Genomic DNA, 27,842 nt, shown 5'->3' with positions numbered 1-27,842 from the left:
GCAGACTACAGAAAGCAAATCTTACACCTCTTTATTGATAGTTAAAACAGATGACAAGGAACGGGCCCTACTGTGGTATATCAGTGCCATGAAGAAGGTTACATGACAGGAAGAAGGGGCTTGATAGAGATAGGGGGAGACAAACCTATTAAAAAAAACCACAATGAGAGTCAAAGGTAAATCAAAACTTTTCATTTTAAATAAAGTCACAAACTCACAACTCCATGCCACTTTGCTGGTGTCTCTCCATTGCAACTATCTCATCTTCTCTATTACTATAGCTATTTGTATCCCTATTTTCCATCAATTAGATTATAGATTTATTAAGGGCAGGGTCTTTGCCACCTCCACGCTTGGCCTATTCTGTGTATGTGTAATGTTCTTGGCCTTTTGAATTCTTACCCATCCATTAAAACCTAGTTCAAGTAATGCCATGTCTAGGAAGTCTTCCCTCATCTCCTTGGTCAACAGCACCTTTTTTTAAACCTCTCCATAGCATTTTCATGTAACATCATATATTAAAAGTATCTGGGTTTATGTGTTATACACCTACTAGATTGTGTGTTCCTTGAGAACTGGGAACATGTCTTATCTAATCATTGTATTTCTTCCACTTTGTGGCACTATGTCTGCACACAAATGTGTGGCATGGTGTTCTGTACACTTAATAACAGGCTAAATGAACCAGTCTCCAGTGGCAGAGAGCACTCTGCATATAGTAGGCCCCCAACTGTTTCTTGAATAATCAATGAATCAGAGGATTTTTAAAGCTTACTAAGACTTTGTAGCGAGACGTCCAGGTAAGATGCTGCTCTTCTCTTTGTGCACGATGGTTATATCCCTGACCCACCACCAACGGGAAGTATGTTCTGACTGGTTTTTCCTATGGCAGGTATTGGCTGTACTGGGCCATCTGTTTTCTTTTATCATATATCTCTCATGATTAGGGCAGGAATGTGCTAGATGGACAACCAGGGTTCAGGATAATGGAAATACAGATGCATTTGTGAGACTGGACCCAGTCCTTATCCCAATCAGTTCTCTAGTCTTAAATGTGCCAGTGGCCACCTCAGGGAAGTAACAGAGAAACAGCCTACCTCAACAAGAAGTGAATAGGGTTAACTACAGTTGGTATTAAATTTTTTATTATTAAGATTCACAGACCCAACTCTGAAGTGCAGAGTTAAGCCAAGGTAGGACTTTAGTAAAGCCTTGGGGGAAAGCTGTGACTGAGAATGTGGCCACACATACAAGTATGGCCTAAGTGGTTTGGCTAATCTGGGAATCCCTGGAGTCTGTCTTTGTATTATTTCTTCCTGGGAAGAAAAAAACAGGAAGGGAAGGTCCAAGCTAACTTTTCCTCTGTTATTTTCTTGCCTCCTCCTCAGTCCTCTCAGGAGAGACAGTTTGGAAGTGAATCTTTAGCCTTCCATCTTTACCTTTGGAGCCAGTGGCTGCCAAAGGGCCTGGAGAAACATCTGGGAAAGGCCAACCCACATAGTTCCCATCTTCTACCCTCTTAAGTTCCTCTCGTCTTTCAGTGGGGCTATCCTTCGCCAAGCTCCTCCAAAATCATTTCCCACCAATCCCAGCACCCCCTTCACCACAGATGGGTTTCTGACAACTACACTGGTCAATTTGGGATAGGAAATGAGGAGGGTACAGCTAAGTCACTAGTCCTGACAAGAAAACCAAAACAATTTCTCTTATGCCTTAATTTGGTCTGGTAGGAGGCCAAATGCCTCATCTCTTGAGAAATTTTTAAAGAGAGGCTAAGCATAGTCCTTCTGAGACAATAGCATGGACAAATTCTCAGATTCCTTCCCTAACACTGTCCCAACCTCTGTCTCTCTTTACAAGGCAGGTTAGAGGGAAAAAAGATGCACTCCCCTTTCTCCCAGCAGGTATGGTCTCTAGGAGGTCTCCATTCCAATATCTTGCTTAGTGAGCTGCTAGGAACTAAGAGGATTTTTGGCGATTGGAAGAAGAGGAATGTGTGTCTATCTATAAACTCTGTGGTATTCATAGTGCTTGTATTTGTCCATTTGACCCAGATCTCTTAAAGCTGTGGTTAAAACTGGAGTAATAACCATCCCAGTCAATTGCCAACAGCACTATTGACCAACAGTCTTCTTAGGAATCAAAGAGTCAGAGAATGTCAGAACCGAAAGGGCTTTTGGATTGTCAAATGTGATAGCTGGAAGGGATCTTACAATATAGAACATATAATGTTATAACTGGAAAGGACCTTAGAACATAGAATATAGAATCTTAGATCTGGAAGGGACCTCAGAGATTATCTAATCCAATGCCTTCCTTTTAAAGAAGAACCGGAAAGGGTGAGTGATGTGTCCAATGATCCACTGAGTTAGTGACAGAACTAGAAACTAGAACATAAGTCTCCATATTCCCAGTCCTAGAGATGGATCTTGAAATGGAGATGGGAATTAGGAAGGTGAATATGGCCAGTAGGTAGTGTGCATGAAAGCAATGTGATGATTCACTGATAAGACCCAAGAGTTGGTCACAGTGCTTGAGATGCTGCTCCTCATGGCTGCTTTTGGTACTGGCTCTCAGTGGCTGTGTAGAAGTCCTCCAGCACACTCTGGAGATACTCAAAGGTAGGCCTCTCTTCAGGTTTGTTCATCCAGCAGTGAGTCATGATGCTGTATAGCTCTTCTGGGCAGTTGTCTGTTCGAGGCATCCGGTATCCACGATCCAGGGAGCGGATCACTTCAGGGTTAGACATCCCTGAAAAACAGGGCAGAACAGTCATGTAGGAGAAGAAGTAGGAGCTGCCCACACACTCTCACCTAATTTCACTTTTGACTTGTCATGAATTTGAGGTTCAGGAAACTGGGCTGTTAAAGAGGATATCCATGGTTTAGAAGTAGTCCAATATTTACCCTCATTTTTTTCAGTCTATAATATACCTGTAAATTTAAAAGGTCCCCAAGAGGTCCCCTTCTGTTCTCTATCTAACCTAGAGATGTTTATCCCAAAGAAGAAAAGATTTAGGGGGACATCCTTACTGTTCTCAAATAGCTAAAAGATTGTTATATAAAAGAGAGATTCAATTTGAATTACATGGCTCCAGAGAACTACTAGTATTAGGCTATACAGAGGCAGATTTCACCTCAGTATGGGAAAGAACTTTCTAAAAATTAAGGTGGTTTAAAAATATGGCTTCTTTGGTAGGTGTTAAGCTGCCAAAAGCTGTCATCATTGATGGTGTTTGAGTAGAGACTGGAAGACCATTTATCTGAGATAGTGTAGAAAGGATTCATGCACTGGACTTGGGGTTGGGCAAAATAATCTCTTTTCTATTCTGGAGTTATATTCTTTTTTTTTTTTAAGCAATTGGGGTTAAGTAACTTGCTCAAGGTTACACAGCCAGTTATTATTTCTGGGTGTGGTGCTGAGTATCTGAGCCCGGATTTGATCCAGGTCATCCCGACACTGGAGCCAGTGCTCTTACTTGCTGAGCCACCTGGCCGTCCCTAAGCAATTGGGGTTAAGTAACTTGCTCAAGGTTACACGGCCAGGTGTTTCTGGGTGGGTGCTAAGTGTCTGAGCCCGGGATTCGATCTCCAGGTCTTCTCAACACTGGAGCCGGTGCTCTTACTCGCTGTGCTACCTGGCCGCCCCTGGAGTTATATTCTTTACCATAACACATATAATATATATGTACATATATGTATAGATGTATGTATACTCTGTCCTTTTTCATGATGACGGTCACTTGCTACAAGTGGTATTGAAGAGAGTGGCAGCCTGACTGTTCTAACTAGACTTCGCAGGTCCATCTATACTTTTGGCTCTCTACTTTTCAGCTGAAGTGAACTGGTTTTTTTTTTTTTGGAAAGAATGTCCTAGAAACTAGCTTATAGTATAATTATTATTAACTTTTTTTGGGAGGCAATCAGGGTTAAATGACTTGCCCAGGATCACACAAGTAGTAAATGTCTGAGGCCAAAATTGAACTCAGGTTCTCCTGACTTCAGGGCTAGCACTCTATCCTCTGCTCCACCTAGCTGCCCTCAATAAGCATTTATTATAAGCCAGGTACTGTCAAAGCGCTTTACAAATATTATCTTATTTGATCCTCACAACAATCTTGGGAGATAGGTACTACCCCATTTTTACAGTTGAGGAAACTGAGACAAATACTGGTTAAATGACTTTCCCAGAGTCACAAAGCTAATATATGTCTGAGGCTGGATTTGAACTCAGATCTTCCAGACTTCAGGCCTAACACTCCATCCACCTAGCTGCATCTAATGTGATAGAATCAGGTCAGGAACCCAGGTCTTCTGATTCCAACTCTAGGGTTCTTTCTACCATACCAAAGGCTACAAGGACACTCCTATCTACCAGATAGCTCATCCTTCCGAGCAAGAAAGTCTAATTGGAAAAGCTAATCAATAAGAGAAGGTTGTTTGGCAACAGCAGAACAGGGCAAAGGGAGTTAGAAGGTCCGAAGCACTAGTTATCCAGAAACTTTCCTCCAGCAGAGGAATAAGGTAGTGCAGTGGAAAAAATTCTCAGTTTTGTATTCAGAAGGCTTGGGATCCAGTCCTGGCCCCACTAGATACTAGTTTGATGATTCCAATTGTCATTTTTTTTCTTTGGGCCTCATATTCCCCACCTGGGAGGGCTGCTATGAAAGTCAAATGAGATAATGTATGTAAAATGTTTGGTAACCATAAAGTGCTATGTAAAAATCATCCATTAACATAAAGAGTATTACTAGTAAATTACTATTGTTTTTTTTAATTAACTGAGCCTCTGTTTCTGTTTGATTGTGACCTGGTCTCATCTTCTTCATTTGTAGAATGAAGGTATTAGACCCAAATAACCAGAGAAATAATAATCACTCATGTATAGATAAGCTAATATATTAAAAATGACAATACTCACTGAATTAGTTTACTTATTTGGTGCATAATTACCAAATGATTATTTTATGGAGGTAAAAAAAAGAAAATCATTTGGAAAAACAAAAGGTCAAGAATTTTAAGGGAAATAGCAAAAAAAAAAATGGGAAAGAAGAGGGGTCTAACCAGATCTCAGACTATATACTAAAAAGAAATAATCACCAAAAGTATTTGTTACTGGTGGAAAAAAGTGGAGAGGTTGATCAGTGGAAAAAAATAAATATATAGCATACAGAAGCAAATAAACATAATAGCATAGTGTTTTTCATTCATTCATAAAGTTCAGCAAATTCAGACTCTAGCTACTGGAGTATGAGCTCATTATTCAGAAAAAACCTCTTGGAAAACTGTAAAGCAATCCAGCAGAAATTAGATATAGACAAGATCCTCACACCATATATCAAGATAAGCTTCAACTGTATATGTGACTTAGATATAAAAGGTCACATCATAAAAATTAGAGAAGCAAAAAAGAAATTACTTTTATGACTACTGACAGGGGAAGAGTTTGTGATGAAGGAAGGTATGAAGAGGATCACAGAAGATTAAATGAACAATTTTGATTACATAAAATTAAAAAGTTTTTATACAAACAAATACAGGTTAAAATTAAGTTAAAATTAGAAGGGAAACAGTTAATTAGGAAAAAAAAATCTTTGTGGCAAGTTTCCCTGATAAAGGACTCATCTCAAAGATATATAAGAAATGAATTCAAATTGACAAGAACAAAAGCCATTTCCCAAAAAACAAATTGTCAAAAGATATGAACAGGTCATTTACAAAGAAATAAACCCAAGGTATCAACAACCATATGAAAAAAATGCCTCAAATCACTAAAAACCAGAGAAATGCAAGTTAAAGAGGTTTTATCTTATACTCATCAAACTGATAAAGATGACCCCCACCAAAAAAAAAGAATATAACAAATGTTGGAGGGGCTATAGTAATACAAGCATACTAGTGTACTTTTGATGAATCTGTGAATTGGTATGGTCACTCTGAAAAGCAGAAAGGAACTGTGCTCCCAAAGTTACTAAATTGTACCTACCCTTTGACCCAGGGCTATCACTACTAATCCTATACCCCAAAGAGACTAAAGGAAGAGGGAAAGTTCGTATATGTACAAAAATATTTATGGCAGCTCTTTTTGTATTGACAAAGAACTGTAAACTAAGGAGGGAGTGCCATCAATTGGGGAAGGTCTGAACAAATTATGACATGTGAATTTAATGGAATATTATTATGCCAAAAGAAAAAATAAATGGGATGGTTTCAGAGAAACCTGTGAATACATATTATAGATGTAGAGGGAAGTAGGAAGGATTATGAGGACAGTGTATACAATAATAACAACCTTCTGACATCACAAACAACTTTGAAAGACATAAGGAGTCTTAAGTAATAGAATAAACAACCACGATCCCAGAGGATCAATGAAGTTTGCTACTCACATCTTGACAGAATAGTAATAGACTGAAAATTCAGAATAAACCATCTAATTTTGGACATGGACAATGTGGAAATTTCTTTTGCCTGACTATATATTTTTGTTACAAGGGTATCATTTTTCTTTCTTTTTTTTAATTTGGAGGGAGAATGAATAGCAATAGAGTTCTTTGCCCATGAAAAAATGAGAAGAGAACAGAGGAATATAAAGTATTATAAACAGGAGAGCTTTGAAAGTTACGTGTTAAGTTTATTATATTATTAAGAAGAAAAGCAAGCTTTACATATTAGAAGTTCATGTTTCTTTCTTTCTTTCTTTTTTTAAAGCAATTGGAGTTAAGTAACTTGCCCAAGATTACACGGCCAGTTTTTTTGTGTGGGTGTTAAGTATCTGAGGCCAGAACTGATCCTGCCCCCCCCCCCCACTCTGAGGCTGGCGCTCTTACTCACTGCGCCACTTGGCTGCCCCTGGAAGTTCATGTTTCATGTACAATCCCCTCCTGTTCTAAAACATTTATGGAAATACTAAAAATTAAAATAAAGATAAATAAAATGAGAAGGATGAACCAGATGATAATCTCTAAGGCTCCCTTAGTTCTTGTTCCTATGTAATAATGACTCACAACTATGTAGTATAAAGCATTTTCTTTATAAAAATCCTTTTGAAGTGACCAGAACATTCTTCTCTGGTTAGTGTTATGGACACAATGGTAAATTCCTACTCTCCACCTTTAATTTTTCCATATTATCATCAAAAGCCATGCCCTCTACTGTCAGCCTCACAGGACTATTAAAAAGCTTAAATGAGATCATGAGTAAGGCACTTTATAGTAAAGCATTACAAAATGTTAATCAGTTTTGCATACAGGCTAGATTTGTTCTCCAAATTTAGTTTACCTAAAATATGAGATCAGCCTAGAACAGGTGTTATTTTCAGAGTATATTTATATGACAATTACATATTTTCAAAGAGATTTTATGTTAGGGATACACCTTATAATTTGGGATAACATAATATTATTGTATATTTGGCAAACTGATCTTCTTAGAGCATTGCATACACATATTACTTTCTACTCAACAATTTCTAATGGTTCTCTAATCCTATTTCATTGAGTCAAAGTACCTCTGACTTGCCTTTAAGGCCCTCATTATTCCAATTTCATAATCTTTACCTATCCTCACATTTCCCTCATGCCATAAACAGTTCCTCTGCTCCTGAAAGCATCATCTTCCTTACCTGGATAGGGAATCCGGCCATAAGTGACAATCTCCATCAGGAGGATGCCAAAGGACCACACATCTGACTTGATGGTAAAGGAGCCAAAGTTGATGGCTTCTGGAGCTGTCCACTTGATGGGAAACTTGGCTCCTGGTGGAGGATAGAGTTGAGTCAAAAGAGTCAACTGCAGATACAGGCGTAGGGGGAGTTATAGTCTGACTGGGATACCCAAATGGCTGGCATCTGATGGTCCAGCAGTTGTTCCACCCTGAAGATCCAGTGTCAGCCCTGCCCTTATACACACCCAGGCAGTTTCAGGTAGAGGTCTTGGAGGGCAGTTAGGGAATGAAATCTAATTGCATGTGTTGGCATTATCAGAATCAAATAAGATAATGTAGGTAAATACACACACATACACACTTTGTAAAAGTAAGACTATAAAAAGGAGAGTCTACATTTACATGAATCAATACTTCAAAATTCTGAGGAAGTATTTTTAAAACTTGAAAGCATCATACAAATGTGAATTAGTATTGTTTTTGGACTAGACTTGTGATTTCACTGATTCAGGGAATTCTTAATGAGGAGACTTTCTCAGCCAGTGCAGATTGGCTTCTGCTTTGTAATTTATAGTTGTAAGGAAGGCATTCCTATCCTTTTTAAGAGTCATGAACTCTTCTAGCATTCTCGTAAAATTTATAGTCTTCTCAGAAGAGCATTTTTAAATGTATAAAATACAAGGCACAGGATTATAAGAGAAACCACTTGTATTGAAATACATTTATCAAAACTTAAAAAAAAAGTCCACAGACCCCAGGTTAAGAACCCCTGTTTTAAAGGGTTGCTAGAAGTAGCAAGAGGCAAGTAGGTAGTTCAGTGGATACAGTGCTGAGTCTGGAGACAGGTAGACCTAAGTTTAAATCCAATCTCAGATATGTACTGACAATGTGACCCTGGGCAAGTCATTTAAGCTCTGTTAGTTTCTGTTTCCTCAACTTTAAAATGTAGATAATAACAGAATCAAATGAAGTAATATTTGTAAAGTGCTAAGCAGTGCTTGGTGTGTGTATATATACACACATATGCATGCACATATACAATACATTATATATATGCATATATGTGTACACACATATATACACATATGTACATATATGTATATCTATAAAATAACCCTGGGCTAGTTACTTAACCTCTTAGAGGAAAGGGAAAGTAATAAATATATAAACACATATATGGTATGTGCATGTTCATGCATAACACAAGATAATATAATAGATGTATAAAACATAACATAGATATTGTATATATGTGTATGCACATATTCTATATCTATATTTTGTACATATATTATAAAATACTTATCTAACACTGCAATATACTATATTATATGATACATATATATGTTAAATACATATAATATGTCTAGATAGCTCTATGTATGTAATAATACATTATATAACTATATATTATATATAACCCATATTTATATAATGCTATATATAATATGTTATATAAATGTATTATATACAATATACCCATTCTCTTCCCTTCCCTCTAAGAGGTTAAATGATTTGCCCAGGGTCACACGGTCAGTATATAACAAAGGCAGGCCTTGAACTCAGGCCTTCCTGAGTCTGAGGACAATTCTTCATCCATTATACAATCTCCTACTCAGTTATTATTATTATATCAGTGAGAGTTCTCCCACCACTAGCATACACTGAGGTCCCTCTTCATCTTTAGTAAATGGTCTCATGAATTGCTGTAGCAAAAAAAAAAAAATTCCCTAGTGTTTAATCTTCTGATGATGAGCCTTTCAGCTCTTAGCTAGCTTGGTCCATACACAACAATCAGTCAATGAATGGTCCTCCCTTTGAAGCTTTCTATGTTTAGGAGGATCAATAATGAGTTTTTTTTTCTTTCTCTCTTTCTCTCTCTTTCTTTCTTTCTTTCTTTCTTTCTTTCTTTCTTTCTTTCTTTCTTTCTTTCTTTCTTTCTTTCTTTCTTTCTTTCTTTCCTTTCCTTTCTTTTCCTTCCTTCCTTCCTTCCTTCCTTCCTTCCTTCCTTCCTTCCTTCCTTCCTTCCTTCCTTCCTTCTTTTTTTCTTTCCTTCTTTCTCTTTTTTGCTTTTTGGAGGGCAATTGGGTTTAAGTAACTTGCCCAAGGTCACACGGCTACTTTTTTTGTGTTAAGTGTCTGGGTCCAGATCTGAACTCGGGTCCTCCTGACTCCAGGGCTGGCACTCTACATGAGGTGTTCTTTCAACCCTTGGAACTTCTGGCACCCACTTTTTGCTTTTGGGCCAACTGATGTTTTTTTAAGTGTTTATAAATTTTTTTGGGGGGGGGTGATAGAAGATGTAATGCTTAACATTGAGAACTTAAGCACAGAATTGTGCTTATGTGTTTTGGAGAGGTTATTGGTGTCCTCATTTTTTGATAAAAGGTATGTGATACCTAAGAAAGCTATGTAAGTGATAAGGCTTTCATCTGAAAGGAAGGTAATGAAATGATTTTCTATGACTGATAAGCCACCGGGAAATGTTGAAGTCAATAATTATGAATCTTATCCAGGCCTACTGCTGTCTACTTCTGCAAAGAAACTAGTGTTTCAGTCATTGCCTTTGATGGTGCCTTTTTGTCATTCATTTTTATATACAGCTCACTAGCTGTCTGCTTTGTGCTTGATCCATTGAATTGGGTTCTTGCAACCATAAAAACAACTAGAAAATTTCTCTTTCACTTTTCATGGGTTCTCTTTCTCTTCTGACTTTTTTGCTTTTTAAACTTATGTGCTTAAGTTTGATGGCTGTAAATTATTTATTTTGTTCTTTTCTTTCATCTCCTCTTTCTCCTTTTAAAGTTTCTGCTCTTCTTTTTCTCTTATTTATTTCCCTTTCTTCTCTCCTTCCACTTCCTCCCCTCTCCTCCTTTTCCTCCCTCTCCCCTTTTCCTTTCCTCTCTTATCTCCTCCTTTCCCTCTCCTATCTCTATCCCCTTCCTCTCCTTTCCCCACTTCCTTTTTTTTTCCTTCTCTCTTCCATCTTCTTGTTCTGCAACCTTCCCATTCTGGTCTCTGAATTTCAGTCTTTTTCTCTATCATTTCACAATGTATACATGCAGTGAAATCAGTTCCTGTCTAAGATAAAAACCAATCCTACAACTTTAAAAGGTAAGGCTAGATTCTCTCCTATCTGCTCCTCATGAGTTGACCCAGATCTCCTGCCTGATGATAGTTCTACACTCAAAGCAGTTGGACCTCCATTCTCATTTATACCTCACCCTGCTCTCTATGCCTAAGATTTGGCCTGAAATCTCCCCCATTAGTCACTAGTGGCCCAGGCAGCCAAGTATAAATTCCCATTAGAACAATCAAATTTTTTAACCTAGGTCTGGAGGAAACAGGTCAGTTTTGAAGAGGAGATTTATAAGCTCGTATATCTAAAAAGGGCTGTCCACCTGTCCATTTTACAGAGATGGAGAGTGTCTGCCCAATGTCACACAGAAGGTAAGCAGCAGATTTGATACTTAAACCCAGATCCTCTCTGACTTCAATCCAAAACTCTTTCAAATGCCCTACACTGCCTCCAGCCTCTTCACTTGGCAGATATGGAAGAAGGCTGAAAGACATTAAATGACTTTCCTAAAGTCACACAAGCAGTTAGTGTTAGAGAGGGGCAAGGACTGAGGACTCTTAAGGCTTATCCTCTTTGTCTCTGGCTGATCCACAAGGTTGAGTGAGACCTGAGAAAAAGATGTCACACTGAGCATGAAGAAGGTTGTAGCAGGATAACTAAGGGGTAATTCAGGGAGAGAGAAAAGAGGCCATGATAGTGCCTACCCTCTCGAGCATTGTATAGGTTGTCTTCAATGAGCCGTGCCAGGCCAAAATCAGCAATCTTACACACTAGGGATGAGGAGACGAGGATGTTGGCTGCTCTTAGATCTCGGTGGATATAGTTCCTCAGCTCAATGAAGGCCATTCCCTCGGCAATCTACAATGCCAAAAACAGAGACAACCATTCTCAAACAAGCCAAATTCCAAACAGCAGAGGAGGAGTTTAGTGTTACCAATTGTCTTCCTCCCCTCCCAAAACCCTTCTGGGTCTAGAGCAAGATAAGCCTGGGTCCACAAAGACACGAGTTTGAATCTTGCTTCAGTCACTTATCTGTGTGATCTTATGAAAATCACTTAATTTCTCTCAGATAAAGTTTCCTCATCTTTAAAATGAGGATAATAATAATAACACCTACTGGTGATATCATAAAGAAATTAGAGGAGCAAGAAAGAAATTACCAGGAAGATCTATGAATAGGAGAAGAGACCAAACAAGAGATATAGAGGGGTCACATAAGGTTAAGTCAACAATTTTGATTACATAAAATGAAAAAAATTTTGCACAAACAAAATGAATGCAGTTAAAATTAGAAGAGAAACAGGGAAATGGAGGAAAAATCTTTACAGCAAGTTTCTCTGCTAAAGGTCTCATTTCTAAGATATATAGGGAACTGATTCAAATCGTACTCCCCATTTGATAAATGGTCAAATGATATGAACAGGCACTTTTTCAGAGGAAAAAATACAAGTTATCAGTATGAAAAAATGCTCCAAATCACCATTATTTTGAAAAAAAGCAAATTAATATAATTATGAGGTTCTACTTTATACTCTTCAGAGTAGCAAAGTTGACAAAAAATAATGACAAATGCTGGAGGGGCTATTGGAAAACAGGTATATTAACGTAGTATTGATGGAACTGTGAACTGTTCTAGCCAATCTGGAAAGCAAGTTAGAATTATATCCAAAAAGCTATTAAGCTGTATAAACCCTTTGACCCAGCAATACCACTATTTGACCTATATCCCAAAGAAGTAAAATAAAGAAGAAAATGAACTATATGTATAGAAATATTTATAGCAACTTGTTTGTGGTGGCAAATAATAAGAAACAGAGGGGGTGCCCCTCAATTGGGGAATGTCTGAACAAGTTATGGCATATAAATATGATGGAGTACTATTATACTGAAAGAAATGAGCAAGGTAATAGCAAGGTAATAGACAAACCTGGGGAGACTTGAATGAATTCACGCAGAGTAAAATAAAAAGAACCAGGACAGCAGTTTATTCAACAACAATAATAGGGGCGGCTAGGTGGTGCAGTGAATAGAGCACCGGCCCTAGAGTTAGAAGGACCTGAGTCTAAATCCGGCCTCAGACACTTGACAAACTTACTAGCTGTGTGACTTTGGGCAAGTCACTTAACCCCAAATGCCCTCCAAAAAAATAAGCAAAAACCCCCCAAACCAACAATAATAATGTAAAAACAAACCATTCTGAAAGACTTAGGAACTCTGATCAATACATTGACTAACCAAAATTTCAGAGGACTTAAAATGAAACAGTCTGTTCACCTCCTGATAGAGGGGTGATAACTCAGAATGTCAGTTGAGATACTTTTTTTTTACCTATCCAGTGCAGGAATTTTTTTTATTTGACTATACATATTTGCCACAAGGATTTTGTTTTTCTTGATTTCTCAATTAGGGGAGGGGGGTTGAGAAAGATAGGAGGGAAAGAAGGTAAATCTTCATGAAAATAAAATAAAATTTAATTTTAAAATAACAACACCTACCTAACAGGGGGATTTAAGGGGGATAATACATGTAAAACCCTTAGTAAACTTTGTAAATACTGTAAATGTTAGCTATTATTCTTACTAGGATTGGGACTGTGATTTCATTAGTATAGGAAACTCCTGGGTGAGAAAACTTCATTTATCAATGCAAGATGGTGCCTTTGCAATTTAAGAATTTTAGAGAGCTAAATGATTTGGCCAAGGCTACATAGCCAGTATATATTAAAGGTGACACTGGAACCTGTCTTCTTGGCTCTGAGGCAACTCTAAGGTCTACTAGGTCAATTATTATTAAAAGGTTTCTGGCCTTATCTAACTGGGGTACTCAATTAACCGGAACCCTATCCCTGGAAGTTATTATAACCCAAGTTTTGCCCTATTTGATCAGTGTATGGAAGGGCAGAGAGAGTGGCCTAGGCATCTGGGGACTTGAGGACCTCCAACCAAGATGGTGGTGTCCTAGGCAGGCTGCACCAGCAGATGGCAGCAAATGAACACCATTGTCCCAAAGCCAAACAGTGGCTCAGAATCTAATCTCTGGCTTTGGATTTTTTGAGAATCTTTTAGGCTCAAAGGACTTAGAAATAGAAGGGGACTTAGAGGCCACCTGTTTTAATTCCCTCATTTTACCAATGAGGAAACTGAGGTCCAGAGAGCTAAAGTTACAGAGTTAGTAAATGGCAGAGTTAGGTTTTAAACCCAGATTTCTGAATTCCAAAAACTGATGTTTTTTCCTTAACACCCTATTCTTAACCTGGGGGTCTGTAGGCTCCTAAATAAAGGGTACATGGATAGATTTCAGGGGTCCCTCAAACCTGGATGGGCAAAAATTATATCTTTATTTTCAGTAATTACCAGGTGAAATTTAGCATTTCTTTCAATTATTTAGAACCATTATTCTGAGAAGGGGTCCATAGATTGCTAAAGGGGTCCACAACACAAAAAAAGGTTAAGAACCCCAGCTTTGCACTGGGTGATGACTTTGTAGTCAGAGGTTTGGGGTTGGACTTTTGGGTATATCACTTACTACCTGTGTAATTAGGAAAAGTCATTTAACCTGTCTGGGTTTCAGTTTCTTCATCTGTAAAATGAAGGAGGTTGGACTAGATGACCTCCAAATCTATGATCCTTTTACAGGTTACTAGGTGCTGCTGGCCTCTAGGGACACAATTCACTTTAATAAATGTGTTCATTTATTAAGGGCCCGTTTGTTAAGGCCTGACTCCTCAGGATGCCCTGAGGTAAGCTATCACCATCACTGATGAACATTAACATTCACCAGGGGTCAGGATTGACCTTAAGTCAGATTGTCTCCATGTAGTAGGTAGGGCACTCAGCTAAGGAAAAGGAGATATGGTTTCTGGACCTGGCTCAGACTTGGTGTGTGACCTTGGGCAAATCTCTTTATCACTCAGGGCCTCATTTTCTTCTTCTCTCAAGTGAGCCCTTGACTTGTACATCTTTTAATTCCTTCCTTTTCCTAACGTAGTAAGTTAGTGATAACACCAGGACTGGACAGGAGGTCTACGGGCTCTTTCCAGTGATTGTTATTATTAGGTTTTCTATCCTGGTGTTCGATATTATAAGGACCTTTCCTTCTCTGATATTCTGTATTTTGAAGTAGGGAGCAAACCAGTGTATTGTCTCTCTGGGGCATTGCACTGGAAATTTCAGAGCCTCATTTCCATATTATTCTCCTGAGAGTCCCCCACAAGGCAGGTCCACTTATTGAATATAGTTTGCCTCCCTTAGGTTTACATAGTCAAAGCCTCCCTGCATTGTTCTTAGGTGTTCTCAGGGAGCCAGCCCTTCCCTGTGTTCATTGTAGTGTCTCTGGGATAGAAAACCTTCCAGTGCTCAAGTGGTGCTTCTCATCCATGACTCTTCCTCCTCCCTTCCAGACCTCCCTTGATGCCCTCAAATAGAAGTGCCTCTTCCTCCTTTAAATTTTCACAGCACTTTTTTGTGCTTTATTCAGGGCCCATTTTACATCCTACCTTGTACCTGTATCCCTGTATAAGCTTCTTACCAAAATGTAAGTTCTGGAGGAGAGGGACTGTATGCTCCTCACATACTTATCCTCAATGGACCTTGCACATAGTAGATGTCCCATTAATGTATGTAACTGAATGAATGCTCCTGAGTCTAAGTATGATCCTTTCCCCACTATACTTCCTGGAATGTAAGCTCCCTGATAGCAGGGATTGTTTAATTCTTTTTATTTGTATCCTTGGGGCAGCTGGATGGTACAGTGGCTAGAGCTCCAGAAAGAGCTTCCTGGAATCAGGAAGATCTTAATTCAAATCTGTCCTCAGACACTTACTAGCTGTGTAACTCTAGGCAAGTCACTTAGCTCTATTTGCCTTGATTTACTCATCTGTAAAATGAGTTGGAGAAGAAATTGGCAAATCACTCCAGTATCTTTGCCAAGAAAATTCTAAATAGGGTCAAGAAGAACAAGAAACAACTGAACAAAAACATTTGTATCCCTAGAACCTAGCATGGTGTCTGGCAAAGTAAAGATGCTTCATCAGTACTTGTTTATTGATTGATCATACTCTGTTTGGATCATGGTTATTTGTGTACCTGTCACCACTGAGGGCATCCTTTCCCCTTGCCACCCTCTCTTGTCACTCCTCTTCCTACCCCAACTCTTGACTTTATGATCTTTATGATTTATGATCTGACCCATCTGTATGATCTGTAGTCCCTTGGCATTATTATTTGACTTACTTATATAAACTCCAGACCTCTGGGCCTTGCTCTCCACCATGTTATTGCACCCTTAGGACTTCAGCTGAATTCGCTTTGCTGTAATATCTCTTCCAATTACAGTATGATCTTCTTGAGATTAGGGACTGTCTCACTACTCATCCTCAGCATTTAGCACAGTGTTTGACACATAGTAAGTGTCCAATAAATGCTATTTTTCATTCATTCATGCTTTATCTCACCTACAACTGTAAGGTTAATGAGGCTGTGTCTTATTTATCTTTATATCTTCTCCATGGTCCAGCACACAATAGGCACTTAATAAATGTTTAAATGAATAAAGAATCCAGACAAGCAGAGAACAGAAGGAAGAAACTTCAGGCAGAAGAAACAGTGTGAGCCTAGACATAGAGGTTGTAAGGTATAAGAGAGTGTTGAAGGCGGAATGGAGCAGTGAGGAGGCCAGACTTACTGGAACAAAGGCTTTACATAGGGGACCAGTAGAAAATAAAGCTGGAGACACATTCTGGGATATATAATGGAGGGGCCTTGAAACCCCTGCTAAATAGTTTAGGCTGTATGAGGATTGAATAGGATTGTGCATGTAAAACCCTTTGCAAACATTAAAGCACTACATAAATGTCGACATTATTATAATTGTTATTATTGTTGTTGTTATTGTATCTTATAGACAATAGAGAACCATTGAAGGTTCTTGAGGAGGGGAGATACACTGAAAGAACTACTTTAGGAAGATCAAGACTTTTTTTGGTCAAGATTATTAGTATAGCATCATGGAATTAAGAGCTAGAAGGTATCTTAAAACATAGACCATATAATGTCAGAGCTGGGAGGAACCTCACATATCACCTAGCTCAATCTCATTTTGCAGAGAGAATACTGAGACCCAGAGAGATGAAGTGTCTTATCCCATGTTACACCCAGTACCACCAGGGCCAGAATTGGCCTTAAGAGTCAAGGCTGTCTCCATGTAGCAGGAAGGACACTTTACTAAAGAGGAGGATTAAGTAGCAGAAACATGGTTTCAATCCAAATCCAGTGCTTCTCTCACTGATTTTCCACTCCATAGAGACCCCAAAGGAAAACAGCAAGAGGGTAGCTGGGATAGAAAAATGGATCCTTCCCATGACACCACTGGTAATGGGGGAGGGGGTAAAGAATTTCCCAAGGAGGTTCCCCTCTCACCTGGGCTGAGAAATCGATGAGCTTTGGCAGGGGTTGTTTTCGGCCTTCATCAGTTTTCAGAAAGTCCAGCAGGCTTCCTAGTTGGGAGGAGCAGTAGGAGAGAGAGCTGAGCAGGGTCCAGGGGCCATCTAGACCTCCTAATCAATCCTGGCTCCCCAGCCTTACCATGTATCTCTTCCCAGGCTATGTCAGAGGTAGGCCTTGAGTCCAGGTCTCCTGAATCCAAGGCAGTTCTCCATGTACCATACCTCACAGTGCCTTAACCACTTCTTCCTAACTAGGCTGCTAGCTTTCCTTCTTTGGAGTTCCTGAAGTTTCTAGCACAGGGCAGGGCACAGAACCTTTCCACCAGCACTGTGAATTAGGGTGATCCCAGTTTCTTGCCTTCCCCTCTTCTACCAAGGGCAATTTGGAGACTTCTCTCTCTTTTCTAGGCTGTGTTCAATGAATTCCTCTCCTAATTCCTCCTTCCTCAGCTGAAAGTGACCTCTACTTCATCTGATCTCTTTTTATTCCCCTAACTACTTGAGTCTCAAGAGTTGGAAGCACATGAATAGAAACAGTGTCCAGAGTTAGGGAATTTCATAAAAGAGTGCTATGTTAGAGGGAAGGAAGAAATGACCATTTCCATGTTTCTATGACTAGGGTAGGAACAGGGAGTAGAATTGACTCAGGCAGAAGTAATGAAGGCTTCCTGGAGGAGGCATTTGATCTGGGCCCTGATGGCCACCCCCACCTTTCGCCATGAACTCAGTGATGATGTAGATAGGCTCTTCCTTAGTGACCACAGCATGCAGTTTCACAAGCTTGTCATGTTGCAGAGACTTCATCAAGTTGGCCTCAGCCAAGAAGGCTTCCACAGACATGCTCCCTGGCTTCATGGTCTTCACAGCTACCTTGGTGTGCTTATTGTAGGTAGCTGAGGAGGGACAGAAACAGGGGTAAGGAGTGGTATCAGAGTGGGGACCTGCCACCCATACTCCCTCCCTCCTTAAAAAAAAAACTTTTCCCAAGCGATCCCACCCCAAGGAGGGAATCACCCATTTCTGGACTTCCTTTCGCAGAAGGGAAGAAAGTAACATAGCCTCTTAGGGACACAGCTTTAAAGGCAAATTGGCTTTTGGATAAGCTAGAGAATTTGGTTTCTTATCAGAGAAACTGCTTTTTAAAAGTCTATATTCAAATCTGCCCTTCCCTCTCCCACTCCTAGGTCCTTCCCAAAATCTCCTATCCAATTCAGTGCAGGACTCTTACCCATCCAGACTTCTCCAAATTGCCCAGCTCCCAGTTGCTTCTCCAACTTCAGGGATTCCCTGGGGATCTCCCAGGCATCCTTCTCCCAGGGTTTCTGGGGTTTGGGGACCACACAGGGCACTGTTAGCTTCTGGCATAAGCCATCACTTCCTTCTGCAACAGAGCCCTGGCATCAACTCCAGGTGCCACCCACCAGCTGGAGAGAGTACCTCATTCTTTTTAGGGCAGGGAACCCCAACTAGGCAAGCCCAACCTACTAGTCAATTTAAAATTTTAATTTGTATGACTTCTAAATTGTTTGGTGCTACTATACCCATCCTACCCCAGAGACTTAATATACATTCACAGCTAGAAAGGACTGGGGAAATAATTTCTCCACTTCCTTCTGAGGCCCAGGAAGGGACATGACTTGCTCAGAGTTGCACAGTTAATTCTGAACCAAGTAGAACCAAATCTTCTGACTCCAAGTTCAATGTTTTTATCTCTACACCCATAGCCCTTTCAGATGCCTGAGATTCCCTGAGGAGGACACAGCTCTTGGCCTTGGAGTTGGGGGATACTCACTCTTGTAGTGGGCCACTAGATCCTGCAGAGTGCTAAAAGTGCTCCGTGGGGAAATATAGAAACCGCCATTGTCCAGGGTCCGGATCTTATAATGTTTCACTGCATGCTGGTGCTGGACATCATAGTCCCGTACCGATAAGGAATAGCTGCCTGAGTGGGCAGGAGAGGAAAGATCTCTTGTCATGGGATCTAAGAACCCCACCTCCCTTCCTTAACCACTCCTCTCCCAGGCAGGGGCTCCTTCTCCTACCACTCACTTTCCTAGGGAACATAGCCCTGGGGAACTGCCCTAATCAGCGGGCTACAGCTGAACAAAGGAACTGTCAATGCCAATTTAATAATGCCCAAGTTTGGTCATAAATGAGGCTGTTGGTGTCAAGATTCCCTGTGTCCCTTTTCCCCACAACCATCCCATCCAGGCAAGCTCCTTTGCGAGCAATGACTTAGAGGTGACCATATCCTGGTACAACCCAGACAAGTTGTACAAGACAGAATCTCATACCTTACATGGATGCTTGCTCTGTACTGATATATGTTATGTGATGGATAGAAACAATAAACCTTCAAACCCTCTACTAGCACATATCCCCCAAAAAGCATGATAACCATAATGGGGAAGACAAGTCAAGTCAAATGCCAACCACACCATGTGCTTCCACTGTCTAAACTCTCCCACACGCATACTCTGCTCTCATCTAAAACACTTACCACGACCACTGGCCCTCTTACAATGCTCTACCACTCTGCTCTCAGGCTAGCTTCTGACCCCTATCCTTATCCCCGGCTACATAGCTTCCAGCATGCCCTAGATAGCTCTCCTCAAAATGCAACTGAGTGTTCCTCTTCTCAGCCACTCTCAGGGCAGTGAGAGGCAAGGAGGTTATCTTGGTCCAAAGGGTAACAATGGAAACTCTCTCACACTTTAACCCCAACAATAAACCAATCAACTGGATGAAAAACAACTTGGACTTTGGCTGTGGAATGTTGCATATGGTATCAGACAAGGTTACTGTGTTCATGAATTTTGTTTCACTTTGTTTCTTTGTTACAAAGGATGTATATAGACCATATAGTGAAGCTCAGTCTGGTTTCCAAATCCTTTATATTCAACTCATGAACCTACTAAGACTGCTCCTCTCCCTAATACCTACTCCAGAATTTTGTCCACCCATAATCTTATAGGCACACACACCTCTATACAAATACTGATAGCAATTCCCATTTCTATAGCACTTACATGTTCATGAAGTGCTTCACTTATAACAGCCCTGTGAGGTAGGAAGCAAATATTACTATTCTCAATTAGAAAACATAATCCCAGAGATGCAACTTTCCCAGGGTCATATGGTTGATTAAGTGGGATACCTAGAACTTGAACCCTGATTTTTCCAGGTCCAAGATAAAGGTTATTTTCACTTTATTGCCAAGTATGCACACATGCGCAAAGGCACATGCATGCATGCACGTGGAAGCATGCACACACAGAATTATCTAGACATATTCATATGCTCACACATGCAGCCATCCCTTTAAAAAAAAGTCTCTACCATGGTTACCATCCCTCCAACCTGATCAAGTGCAATGAGGAAGCCCTGGGTATCCTGGGCCATAACATACTGACTCATTCACAGGGGCATAGATTTAGAAATGAAAGCAATCATAGAGATAAAAATCCAAACGCCTGTTTTATGGATGAAAAAAATGAGGCTCAGAGAGGGTTAGTAGCTTGTGTAAAGCCATGCCAGCAGCAGTTTGGATTTGAATTCAAGTCCTAAGACTTTAATCTACAGCTTTTTCTGTTCTATCATGCAGTTAGAACCTCAGTGTTGCTTAACAGATGGATTCAATTCATCACTAATTTAGAGGAGAAAATTCCAAACTTTCTCCTTTCTTTTCAACCCCACCTTCTATATTTCTTCCTTATCCCTCTCTTTTACCTCAAAGGACTTTACTTCTTACTTGACTAAGAAAATTAAGGCTATGCAATGTAAGCTCCCCCCCCCCATTACACACCTCAAAATACCTCTATTTTTTTACCCACCTTCTTTTCCTTTTTGATAATCTCTGAGGAGGGGCTCTGTGGATAGAGTGCTGGGTCTGGAGTCAGGAAGACTCATCTTCCTGAATTCAAATCCAGCCTCAGATGCTTCCTAGCTGGATGACCCTGGGCAAATCACTTAACCCTGTTTACTTCAGTTTCCTCATCTATAAAATGAGTCATATGGGGTCATGAAGAGTCAGATATGACATACACAATCTATGAGGAAAAAGTAGGTCTCTTTGTCAAGGCCAACTAAGTCCTTCCATTTTATACCCCTGATCCCCTCCTTTTCATCTCTTCCAGAAACATGCTTTCTCTAGGGGTGGGGAACCTGTGACCTTGAGGTCACATGTGGCCTTCTAGGTCTTTGGGTGAGGCCTTTTGACTGAGTACAACTTTTACAAAACAAAACCTTTTTTAAGGGGATTTGTTCTGTGAAGTTTGGATTCAGTCAAAGGGCCACACTTGAGGATCTAGAGGGCCACATGTAGCCTTGAGGCCACAGGTTCCCCACCCTTGGTTAGCCCCTTACTCTTTCTCACCTTTAATCTATCACTTTCTACTGGCCCCTTCTCTGCTGCTACAGACACTCCTTGTGTCCTGAATTCTTAGAAAGCCTTCCTTTGATTCTGTCACCCCTTAAGCTGGTATCCTGGAGATCTCTCTGTTTCACTGCCAAGTTGCTGGCCTCTCTTCTAGCTATCTTCACTTCTTCACCACCCACACACATCTCCCTCTTTTAGAAAGTGTCTTCAGCTCCTACCTCTTTGCTAAAACAATTCTCTCCAAGATTACTAATGATTTCTTCCTTTCTAAATCCTATTGCCTTTTCGCAGTTCTCGGCCTCCTTGACTTCTCTGAACCTTTGGCACTACTAGACACCCTCTCCTCCCATGGTTTTCATGACACTGTTCTCTCTTGGTTTTCTCATAGTTGTTTGATTGTTCCTTTTCCCTCTCCTTTGCTGGTTTAGCATCTTTCTCTGAATCCCTAAAAATTGTTGCTCTACAAGGCTCTGTCCTGGGTCCTCTTCTCTTCTGGTTCTACATCATGTCTTTTCATGATCTCACCATTTCCCATAGATTCAGTCTCAGATCTATATATCTAACCCTAATTTCTCTCCTGAACTGTAGTCCCACATCACCAATATCTGCTGGTTATTTCCACATGGATATTCCTCTGGCATATCACAATCTATCATTTCCCCCCAATATCTGACCTTCTCCCAAACTTCCTTTTTTTCTGCTGAGGGCACTAACATTCTTCTAGTCACCTAGATTCATAATGTCAGAGGTATCCTTCTCTCTTCCCCTTCTCATATCATCTATATTTAATCAATGGCCAGATCTTGTTAATTCTACAACTACATGTCATGTCAATCTCTTTCTACTCAAAATCTAAGTGGGGGGACAATATATACACACAGGGGCATATATAAAACATATACGTGGGAGGGCCAGACGGTACAAAGCCATGGAGATGAGTGATGGAGTGTTATGTATGAGGAAGAATAAGAAAGGTAGTTTGACTGGTAGAAAGAAGGGAAGGGAATAATTTGGAAAGGTAGTTGGGAGTCAGAACGTGAAGGATTTTAAGTACCAAACAGAGGAGTTCATATTTGATTCTACATGTAATAGAGAGCCGTTGCTGTTTACTGAGTAGGGGAATGACATGGTCAAATTTATACTTTAGGACAGGGGTGGAGAACCTGGAGTTTTGAGGCCACATGTGGTCCTCTAGGCCCTCAAGTTTGACCTTTTGAAGTTTAGATTCAGCCAAAGGGCCACACTTGAGGACCACACGTAGCCTCGAGGCTTCAGGTTCCCCATCCCTGCTTTAGGAAAATCACTTTGGCAGCTGTGTGAAGGATGATTTAGAGAGACAGGGAGAACATTTGAGAGGCTGTTGCAATAGTTCATGTGAGAGATGATGGCAATTTGAACTAGGGTGGCAGCTGTGTGAAAGGGAAGAAAAGGATAATTTGAGTGATGTTGTGGAAATAAAAACAACAGATTTGACAACTATTTAGATATATATGGTGAGTGAGAGTGAGGAACTAAAGATGCAGCAAGGCAGGAGCCCCAGTGCCTGGAATAATGGTAGTGCCCTCCACAGAAACAAGGAAGTCTGCAAGAGGAGTAGGCTTAGGGAAGATAGTTTATTTTTGGACATGGTGAATTTGAGATATCTTCAGAACATTGAATTCTAAATGCTCAGCAGGCAACTGGTGATGCTGGACTGAAGCTCAGGAGAGAGTCTAGGGCTGAACAGATAGATCTGGGAGTCATCTGCACAGAGATGATAATTAAATTTAGGTAAACTGATGTCACTGAGAGAGTATAGAAAGAAAGAAGGTCCGAGATAAAGCCTTGGGAGAGGTTCAAAGTTAGGAACATGGTATGGATGATGATCCAACAAGGGAGACTGAGAAGAAATTGTCACACAGATAGGAAAACCAAGAAAGAATTGTGTTAGGAAAACCAAAAAAAGAAGGAGCTTTCGGGAGGAGAATATAGTTAATAGTGTCAAATGTAGTAAAGAAGTCAAGAAAGATAAGGAATGAGAGCAGGCCATCAGATTTAGCAGTTAAAATTAGTGACTTTCAATGGAGCAGTTTCAGTTGAGTGATAAAGTAAAAAAAACAGATTGAAAAGGTTTGAGAAGTGACAGGAGAAGAAGTAGAGGCAATAAAGGTAGATATGTTTTTGTAGGCTGAAAAAGGGAAGAGAATGAGAGTATGAGGGCATGGTAGGAGCAAGTGCTGGATTTTTTAAGAGTAAGAAAGATTTTGGTATATTTGCAGACAATAGTCAAAGAAGCAGTAGAAAGAGAGAGATTTAAAACTACAGAGGTCTATTGGATGATTATGTGGACAATCTGCTCAAGAAAAGAGGATGGGATCCAAATACACATAGAGGGGATGGCCTTGGCAAAGAGAAATGCTATCTTTTTACTGGGGATTGGAGTAAAGGAGGAGAGAAATGGGGGATCATGTCAAGGGGTTGTGAGATGAAAAGGGAAAAAAGGGAGCTTAGGTAAATGGATTCTATTTTCTTGAAAAGTCTTCAGCTGCAAAGTAAGGAGACAGTGTGGGAAATATTAAGAGATTTCGTGATAGTCACTGTGGGAGATGGAGCAGGTTCAATCAGGGAGGAGTAAAAGGATTGTCTTGCAGTGAGGGTGGGTAGAGATTGGGCAGCGAATTTATTCCTAGTGGACTCTTCAAAGTTGTGTGACTTTCTCCGGTTCCATTCAATAGCATGTGAGTAGGAATAGAGGAGGAGTAAGCCAGGGCTGGAGTTCTGTTGGGCTTTACTATCCTTCATGTTGTTCTCCAAAGTAAAAGTTGCATCTCTCACCTTTGCACATTTGCACAAACTGTCGAATGAACTCCATCTTCCTTCAAAGTATATTTTAGAAACTGCTTCTTCCAGGAAGTTTTCCCTTATCCTCTCACTTGCCTGTGCTCTCTCCCTACTCGGATTACCTTGTTTTTACTTCTGTGTATACATGAATGCCCCAATAGGACATAAACTCATTAGAGCAAGGACAATTTTGCTTTTGTATCCCAGCGTCTAGCACAGTGTGTAGCATATAATGTGTGCCTAATAAATGTTTTTTTGTCTTATTTTTTTGGAGGGGGAGGGCAGGGCAATTGGAGTTAAGTGACTTGCCCAAGTCACATGGCTAGTAAGTGTTGAGTGTCTGAGGCTGGATTTGAACTCAGGTCCTCCTGACTCCAGGGCCGGTGCTCTATTCACTGCACCAACTAGTTGCCCCAATAAATGTTTTTTGAATTGAATAGTAGAAATATCTTTGGACAAAGAGACAGAAAACCTAGGTTCAAGTTCGAGCCAGGCCACTCACAAATCACTTCATTTTTGAGTTCCAGTGTTCTCATCTCTAAAAGGGGATAATAGTATTTGTTGTTGTGAGGAAAGCATTTTGTAAACTTGAAAGCCCTAAAGAAATAGAAACTGCTATTATTACTCCTTACTCAGGTGTTTGACTAAGGAAAGGGCTATGTCCACGTGGCAGGGCTGGGCTGCTCCAGGGGCACTACTCCTCACCTGTCCTCCAGGAATTATAGGACCATCAGATGTTAGAGCTTGAAGGGATCTTAGAAATAATCTAGTCCAACTCCCTCATTTTATATTTGTAGAAACTGAGGTTCTAAGAAGGGAAGAAACTTGCCCCAAATCACACAGATTACAATTTGAACCCCAAGCCCATGACTTCTCTTTTCACTGTACCAGTTTGGGACTGTCTGCCACCCTGTGTCCCATTGCCATCTGCAGACTTACCTTTGGTGGTCTCACTGTCCCGAATCATGAAGGAGCCCAGTACATTCCCAGGTGCCAGCAGGTGACGCTCTGCATCCTTACGGCTGATGTCTTTGAAGAACCATCTGTGACAGAATAAGAGCAAGGTGTGGGGATAGGTGCTGGGGTTGAGAACCAGGAGAGCCCCAGGGTAACTTTGACTCATTGGGCATGTTGGGGTAGTAGTAGAGAATCATAGTTACTCTGAGTGACAAAGTAGATTCTGAGCAAGATAGCTGGCCTGGGATTCAGAGAAGGTAACCCCAAAGGTGAGGAGCTGAAGACGTTAAACTAGATTCTTTCTATTCTTCAAGGCTCAGCTCACACGGCACCCACATTCTGAAGCCTTCTCTGATCTCACAGACTTCACACTCTTCCTCTGGGTTTACCACACTCTGATATGTCTTATATTCATCTGTGTGCATGTTTTATCTGCCTACTAGACTGTAAGCTCCCAGAGGATTGGCATTGTATGTTACTTGTTTTTGCATATCCTTGAGAGCGGAGCACAGAGTTCTGCACATAGTAAGTCCTCAGTGTGTGTTGAATGAATGTAGTTAGAAAGATCCAGGATCAAGGATCTGAAGAAGTGCATGGAGTGAGAAAATGTGATGTTCTTTTAACCTCCAGGAAATACCTGATAATGAAGAAATTCCACAGAGCACCATTGCTTTAGAGTGCAGCAGAAGGAATTTAGGTCAGACTTAAGGCAGAACACACCATTTGGAAGGATGGGCTTCAGGGAGAGACACTTTTTCTGGGAAGATATTTTAGAGCAAGGTAGATCTTCATCTGTCTGAGATGGTCTAAACTAAAGCATTCCTGCTTGGATATAGATCATGATCACCCTCTCAACCCTGTGTATCTCCAGACTTCCTTCTCTAGGGGAAGGCAACAAGTACTTACTCCTCTGTCTCCAGTGAGTTGATCTGAGCTACATAGTTACTTGGGATATAGCCTTCCTTCCGAGTGGCAAGGGATCGAGCTTTCCACCACTCTCCAGACCTGCAGGAGGAAAAAAAATAGGATCATAACCATAACCCTGTGGCAGAACTAGAGTGCTTCAAACCAGCCCTCAGCCCCTTTGTTTCTTCACTAGGGATTTAGATAGAGAACTCCAGACTTGACCTGAAGGTCAAGGAGTATCAGAGTTGGGCATCTAACAAAGGAGGGGGTTGGGCTTATTTTTTCTTAATTATTTGTAAGGTCTCTTCCAGCTCTAACTTGTTCTCCTTCAAAGTTCTCTTATGAAGCTTGCCTGAGCTTTGTTGGTGACCCTGGGCTCCATATAAGCACTGGCTGTTGCTAGACAGCTGAAAAATTGTCTAGTACAGGTGATGGCCTGCATGACTTCTCTGAGGACCAACAAGTATGGACAGGCTCCCCACTAAGAAGATGGACACCAAGAGATGAAATTTTGTGGCCACAAAAACTGTGGGTGTTTTGGGACAAGAGTCAATCTTGGCTAAGATAGGATTATAGGCAGCAAAGAGGTTTGTCTGTCCCTTCCAGGGTTTCAATATACACCCACTGTAGGCTCAGTCACCTGAGATAAACACCAGGACCTACTTTTCTAGGACCACCATCTGGTCACCCTTCTGGAAGCTGAGGTCCTCACTGTGGATGGCTTCATAGTCATACAGGGCCACAACTGTGATGTTCATGTTCTCAGAGCCTGCTGGGAAATGGAGACACAAGTGTCATCAGGTCAAGACTGTCAGGTCAAGACTAGGCCTACCTTCCTCCCCCCACCCCCTACTCTAACCCCCTGGACTTCTTCTCCAATGTTCCCCTTTCCTATGTGTTTCCTTTCTCTTTACAAAAGAACTTTTACTATAAATTTAATAACTATTCTAACAAAGATGGAAAGAAAACATGCAAATTAAACTATAGAATAAGAGAGAAGCCTGGTATAGTAGAAAGAATACTAGACTGTGAATTAGGGGCCCTGGGTTCTATTGCTGGTTCTGCTTAATAGCTGTGTGATGTTGGGCAAGTCACTTTTCCCCCTTGTCCCCTGCCTACCCCATCCTCAATTTCCTCTTCTGTAAAATGGGGATAAGATGTCCTTTCTGCCTCATGGGACAGTTGTGAGGAAAGCACAGTCCTATCAGAACATGAGCAGTTATCATCACTGTCCTCAGAGCTGCTGACAGGGCCATCACAAGGGAGGTGTATAAGGTACTTTGTGAACAGCAAAGTACAATAGGAATATAGTACTATTTTTTCATAATCATTTTTTATACTTTAAAAGATTGCATATAATACCTATTATACAAAACAACAGTAACATCTAATTTTTCAGTATTCCCATTAGAGCTTTTATAAGTCTATAAAAAGTTTTGGTGTTATTGTTTATAACTTCAGAATGTTTTCTGTCAAGCGATGAAGGGCTTAGCATCAGTGTCATATAAAGAGCACTGGGTGAGAAATTAGGAGACTTCAGTTCTAGACCTGGTTCTGTCACCAACTTGCTGTGTGACTTTGGGTGAGTCCTCTCCC

At 40.6% G+C, this 27,842-nt stretch overlaps 1 protein-coding gene across 2 annotated transcripts in view; it reads right to left on the bottom strand.

Moving 5' to 3' along the window:
* Window positions 1-4: 4 nt before the first annotated feature.
* Window positions 5-27,842, bottom strand: part of HCK (HCK proto-oncogene, Src family tyrosine kinase) — a 37,142-nt gene continuing 9,304 nt past the window's right edge. Inside the window, exons 4-13 of one of the 2 annotated variants that reach the window (XM_069073922.1) lie at window positions 26,910-27,018; window positions 26,247-26,345; window positions 25,323-25,426; window positions 18,978-19,127; window positions 18,414-18,566; window positions 17,896-18,078; window positions 17,160-17,236; window positions 11,448-11,601; window positions 7,624-7,755; window positions 5-2,751 (exon numbers count right to left, since the gene is read on the bottom strand). In XM_069073922.1, coding sequence (XP_068930023.1) covers window positions 2,549-2,751; window positions 7,624-7,755; window positions 11,448-11,601; window positions 17,160-17,236; window positions 17,896-18,078; window positions 18,414-18,566; window positions 18,978-19,127; window positions 25,323-25,426; window positions 26,247-26,345; window positions 26,910-27,018 — 1,364 coding nt within the window. In that variant the 3' untranslated portion in view covers window positions 5-2,548. The remainder of the gene's footprint in view (window positions 2,752-7,623; window positions 7,756-11,447; window positions 11,602-17,159; window positions 17,237-17,895; window positions 18,079-18,413; window positions 18,567-18,977; window positions 19,128-25,322; window positions 25,427-26,246; window positions 26,346-26,909; window positions 27,019-27,842) is intronic. The other variant, XM_069073923.1, reaches the window with a different exon arrangement.

Source organism: Petaurus breviceps, unplaced genomic scaffold (genome assembly GCF_028583685.1).
Source record: "Petaurus breviceps papuanus isolate PSGF00001 unplaced genomic scaffold, PetGlider_PUasm1.0 90879, whole genome shotgun sequence".
NCBI classification, from domain to species: Eukaryota; Metazoa; Chordata; class Mammalia; order Diprotodontia; family Petauridae; genus Petaurus; species Petaurus breviceps.
Note: the sequence above shows the minus strand (reverse complement) of the source record. Positions and strands in the feature narration are given on the sequence as shown.